At 56.6% G+C, this 5,113-nt stretch overlaps 1 protein-coding gene across 1 annotated transcript; it reads left to right on the top strand.

Annotated features, from left to right (window-relative positions):
* Positions 1–166: 166 nt before the first annotated feature.
* Positions 167–4,734, top strand: LOC309585320 (heme-binding protein 1-like). The gene is made up of 5 exons (XM_082301979.1): positions 167–332; positions 430–515; positions 3,138–3,279; positions 3,415–3,598; positions 3,747–4,734. Exons 1-5 carry the CDS (start codon positions 173–175, stop codon positions 3,919–3,921), a joined length of 747 nt encoding a protein of 248 aa, XP_082158105.1. The 5' UTR covers positions 167–172; the 3' UTR covers positions 3,922–4,734.
* The last annotated feature ends 379 nt before the right edge of the window (positions 4,735–5,113 follow it).

Raw genomic sequence — 5,113 nt, 5'->3', positions numbered from 1 at the left:
AAGCGACCGCGGCTCGGCCTGAGGGGAATGGGGCGTGGGGGGCGGGGGAGGGCGCCGCCTGCCGGGGGGACAGCGGCGGCACGCTCCGCGCGGTCCGCCAGGGCGCCAGGGGGCGCTCTCCGCCGTGCTGGGCCGCCCCGGGGCGGTCCCCGTCCCGTTCCCGGCGGACGCGATGGCGCGGATCACGCTGGAGGACCTGGAGCGGCTGGGCGACGAGCCCGCGACCGCCGCCGGGGACGGCAGCGACAGCGAGGACGACCAGGAGGAGCAGGGACGGCTGTTCGCCCACTGGGAGGCCGTGGCCAGCACGCACCGAGTGAGCCTGCCCCGAGGTGAGCGCCGGGCCTGCCGGGGCTGACGGCACGGACCCGCACTCCTTCTGCGCTGCGGCCGGGGCGAGCCTCGTCTCTCGTGTGCTTTGCCTTGCAGACATGGCAGGCCCGATCGCCCAGATGGCCCGGCACAGCCAGGCTCGCGAGCCCGTGCCGTACGTGTCCCTCTCGCAGCACGGGAAGGTGAGGCCTGACCCTCTCCGCACTCCCGGCTTCTCGCCTGCTGCCCGCCCGTGGTGAGGCTGCCTCGGGTGCTGCCGCCAGCCCGGCGAGTAGGAAGAGCCTCTCCCCGGCAGGGAAGGTGTCTCGTGTCGGCGTGCGCACACCAGCCTCGCCGGGGTTCCTGCAGCGCCGCAGCCGGCACGGCACCTCTGGATCGGTGCAGTATTCTGCCGCTCTTGCACCTCCTCCTGTGTAGAGTAGTGGCAATGCTCAGCTTCCCGGGCTTTATTTTAAAAGTGGACAAGTCGTGCTGCTTACTCTGGTCTTCTGACTTCCAGCTGCCTCCTTTACCGGCCTATTCTCTTGCTGGGGTGGGCACATCTTAAGAAGGTGAACTTTCAGTTCAGAGCCTGCTCGCTGCCGTTCTCCAAACACCTTGCTGCATAGCTCGAAGTCCTGCTGGCTTTGCGTTTGTGCTGGTTACGTTGGCTGGTTGAGCAGGAGATTTCAGCTGGCGCAACATAAAGATGTGTCTGTGGGGAACACAGGTCCTGTGACCCTGGCTGTCAGATGTGTTGTTATTTGCCACAATCTCCAACCCAAACATGGTGTCTTCTGCCTGAATATATTCCCTTCGTGCTGGCTAAGTTGCACACTTACTCCCATCTCTTGCACGTAAGGGTGCTTCTGTGCTTTGAGAAATAACTGCTTGCCAGACTGGTTCTTGTGTCTCTGCAGGCCTAGTTGGGCTTTCTACCAAGAAGACATCTGTCAATTGTCCTCTATATGAGAAGTGGTTAGCCAATTTCTTCTGGGCTGAGGTCCAACACTCCCTGTAAAACATGTCTGAGCATGTGGGTTGTGCAGCTCTGAACTGGGGCTTCACCACACTCCCTCTTTCCTTGTTCTGGGTCCCAGGGACTTAATCTGGCCTTTTCTCCACCTGTGTCAGTCCCAGGCAGGAATGGAGCCCCAAGACTTTGTGGAAACTGACGATCTTTTGTTTTTGTTGGCATCCTGTCTGTGCCTGAGGAGGATTCTTGGAGTGTGAGTGAGAAGAGCCGCTGCCTGACATCAGTGCTGAGGGAACTTTGGAGCTGGGGCTCTTAGGGACACGTTGCCAGGCTCAGGCAGATCACTAGTATTTGGTTGCTTCTCCTGAGCTGTCAGTGCTACAAGCCCTCATCCTCTTGGAGACAAGTGAATTATTATGCCACCTACAGCACTGTCAGCACTCAGCCCCCAGCTCAGTCAGGGCTCAGTTCCCCAGCTCACATTGCAGGGATCTGTTGCCACTGCGTCTCTGTGAAGCACCTTCCATATTTCTCTTGGCCAAGTGTCACCCAGAGTGGTGGTGCTTAGTATGAGGATCAGGCTGGCACAACCAGACTTCCTGGGCTGACTGGTTTATTGCAGGTGGTATGGCAGATGAGAGTTGCAAACAGAGTAGAGGGATTGGTGGTTTCCTTGCTTGGAAAATGCTCTTGCTGTGCTCTGCTTTGCTTGGTGGGACAATGACAGACATGGCCCCAGCTAGAGTGTGAATGCCTAGTGTTTTGGGGCACTCTTCTTACTGGCATCCCACTGGTGCACACAAGTGGGCCTGGTGCCTTCCTTCTGCCTTTGGTTTGGCTTTCAAGGTAGACACCTGATTTGGGTGGAGACACAACGAGGCTGCACCCAGTGTTGAGTCTTGTCACAGCTTCCTGTCTCCATCACTGCCAGCACAGCTGTGGAAGAGAGAAGTTTGGGAAGATGCCCTGAACTCTTCGGAACAAGGTTGTCTCATGAGCAATTTGATCTGAGTGAAGAACAAGCTGAGAGCGGGAAGATAGGTGCTGGTTAAAACTTCCCAGCCTCTGTTTATATGTTACCTGTGGTCACAAACGTGCCATGAACTGAGCTATGAACATACCAGATGCAATTTCCCCACTTCCCTTGCCCCCGTTCTGTGTCAGGTTTGTCCAAAATACTGGACATTCTGTGTTGGAAGTAGAGATTTTGACCCATCCCACAAAATTCCACAGCTGGGTTCATGTCTCTTCTTCCTTCTGTCACTACTTGGTTTGGGAGAAGGATCTAAGGAGTTTTAATCCAGTCTTCATAACTCTTCTGGGTGCTAGAGCTCTTCTCCCACGTTTTCCCTTCTACTGGGCAGGAACGTTTCTGTTATCCTCTGTGCACGCAGTGTTCCAGGGAAAAGGCACTGCACCTGAGAACAACATCAACCTTACTGGAGGCCTTTGGGTGCCTGGAATCAGGAACATCCTTGTGAGTAGGCTGGACAGAGACCTAAGAGGAACTGAAAGTCCTCTGCCCCTTGCTGAGGATGTGCTGCATTCCTTGGGCATGCCAGGAGCCTCCAGACCCCCTTGCACCCTGTCCCTTGTCTGTGCCTCTCTTTTTGCTGACTTCTGCTGACTTTTGCCCAGTGCTCATAAGTATCCTTGTGTGAGGTGTGTGTGATGCCAGCTCCCCTCACCTTCCTTGTCCTGCTCTGCCAACCACTGCCTAGCAGGGGCTCTCCTTTTGGCAGGCTCGTGTCTCCCTGCTTCTTGCCTGTCAGTGTTGGTTTCCCACCCAGCTGCTGCAGGGTTGTCAGTGTGCTTGACTCTGACTTGGCTTGTCTGTGGCCTGTTTCAGTGCGACGAAGTGGCCTACGAGGAGCGGCGGTACCCAGCTGGGAAGTGGGCCTGTGTCACCATGGGGGAGCCCATGTATGAGCAGAGCATCTCCATGAGCTTCATGAAGCTCATGCGCTACATCTGCAAGGAGAACTCTGTAGGTGTGTGCAGGCAGGGGCTGGAGGGGCTGGCAGGCTGCACAGAGGGAGGGCTTTGCCACTGTCCATCTGGAGTGGGGAGGAGGGCTGCTGCTGCTGCTAACACACCTGTCTCACTGCCTGCCTACCTCTTTCCAGGTTGCCATCTGGGCATGACAATCCCAGTGCTCAACGAAATCCATCTGACCAAGGAGGGGACCAAGCTGGAACGTGAGGTCCTAACTGCCTATTATCTCCCAGGAGAGTTCCAGCAAAACCCCCCTGTTCCCATGGACCCCGAAATCCACATCACTGAGAGGGCACCACTCCGGGTTATAACCAGGTGACCCCAGCACCAGAGATGTTTTCTCAGCTCAGCAGAGATGTATAAACTCCCTGCATGGCTGCTGTGGTTCCTTGGGCAGAGGGATGGGAGCTCTGGCTGTCGGAATGTGCTGGCTCTGTTGGTTATGCTGCTCCCTTTGCTGCAGGGTTTTCTATGGGATGACCACTGAGGAGACAATTCTGCGGGAGATCAGTCACTTCTGGGAGCTCTTGGGCTCCACAGACTCGGTGCTGCAGGAAACGTACATCGTGGCTTCTTACGAAAACCCCAGCATCCCTCAGCGCCGCAATGAGATCTGGTTCATCTGCCGGGCAGAGTGAGTCCCCTCCGTCACCGCAAGCCAGCGCGCGACTGGACCCGGTGGAGATGGCAGTTCTGACCCAAAAGAGACGGAGCACTTCCCAACCCGCTATTCACCCACACAATGAGAGACCAAGAGACTGCAGGGTGGGTTTCCAGCCTGCCCTGCAAGGGTCCTGCCAGGGGAAATCCTGCCTGGTCTGCACTCCACCTGCCGCCACAGCTGAGGCTGGAGCTGGTACCACGGACAATCTCTAGAGCAAGCTCTTGATGGGAAGCACGTGGTGGGGGCTCATTAAGGCAGTAACCGTGTGGGCTTGTGCAGTGTGCTGGCCTGATCTGCACTGGGCTTGCAGAGCTGTGCTAGGGAGGCTGGTGGTCTGGTGGTGGACAGCATCACAAGGTGATGGTGTCTAGAAGGCAAATGACTGTGTACAAGATGTGGGGCTCTGTGTGGCCTCTGGCCTGCTTCCTGTGAGAATGGCTGCCTGTCCTGAACAGAGCCACTGAAATGCTGCTACAGAGACAGTTGGGTTCAAAGGGGAAAAGGGCTTGAATCCTGAATGTTTCCTGCTAGGGTGGTTCTCTTTGGACTGTTGGGTGCCTCCCTGTCTGTCACTCACCATTCCTCAGCCAGGACTGGGGCGCTGGCAGCCTTTGTCCATCCGTTCTGGGTGCTGTTTTGCAGAGATGCTGGAGCTGAGAGGGGCAGGTCCAGAGAGCAGCAGCGGCGACACCACTGTGTGTTGTGTTGTGCATTGATCAGTGAGTTTCACATCCATGAATACTGTCATGCTTTCCTGGGGGAAGCTGGCAGTGCCAGCAGTAAATAAACCCAGCTCAAACCACTGCAGCTACAGAACACTGATGGTGGGGGTGGGGCGGGGGGCCCGGGTTGGCTTGGGAAGAGCCTTGCTGTCTCCTTCCTGGAGATGCTCCAGGCTGCAAAGCTGTGGCTAATTAGAAGGGCTGTAATCAGCCCAGGTTACAGCTTCCTGTTCAGCTAAGCACAGCCTCTGCGTTACTGCATAGGCTGCTTCCATTGCTGCTCCAAGAACTGTGGGCACACTCCCCTGCAGGTAAGGTGGTTTTCTGTTGGATGGGATCTGCCTAATTTTTCCCTGGTGCAGAAGGTGGATACTGTGGCTGTACTCCACGTGGACACCTGATCTTTGGGGGTGAGAATTCAAATGTGACTGCATGTCATGCTGG

The sequence above is a fragment of the Coloeus monedula genome (genome assembly GCF_965178545.1).
Source record: "Coloeus monedula genome assembly, chromosome: 2".
NCBI lineage: Eukaryota > Metazoa > Chordata > Aves > Passeriformes > Corvidae > Coloeus > Coloeus monedula.
Note: the sequence above shows the minus strand (reverse complement) of the source record. Positions and strands in the feature narration are given on the sequence as shown.

Excerpts from the sequence above, each read along its gene's own strand:
- LOC309585320 (XM_082301979.1), top strand. The coding sequence starts at position 173 with ATGGCGCGGATCACGCTGGAGGACCTGGAGCGGCTGGGCGACGAGCCC. Across the intron at positions 333-429 it reads CCGAGTGAGCCTGCCCCGAG|ACATGGCAGGCCCGATCGCC; the intron begins GTGAGCGCCGGG and ends TTTGCCTTGCAG. Across the intron at positions 3,599-3,746 it reads CCACTCCGGGTTATAACCAG|GGTTTTCTATGGGATGACCA; the intron begins GTGACCCCAGCA and ends CCTTTGCTGCAG.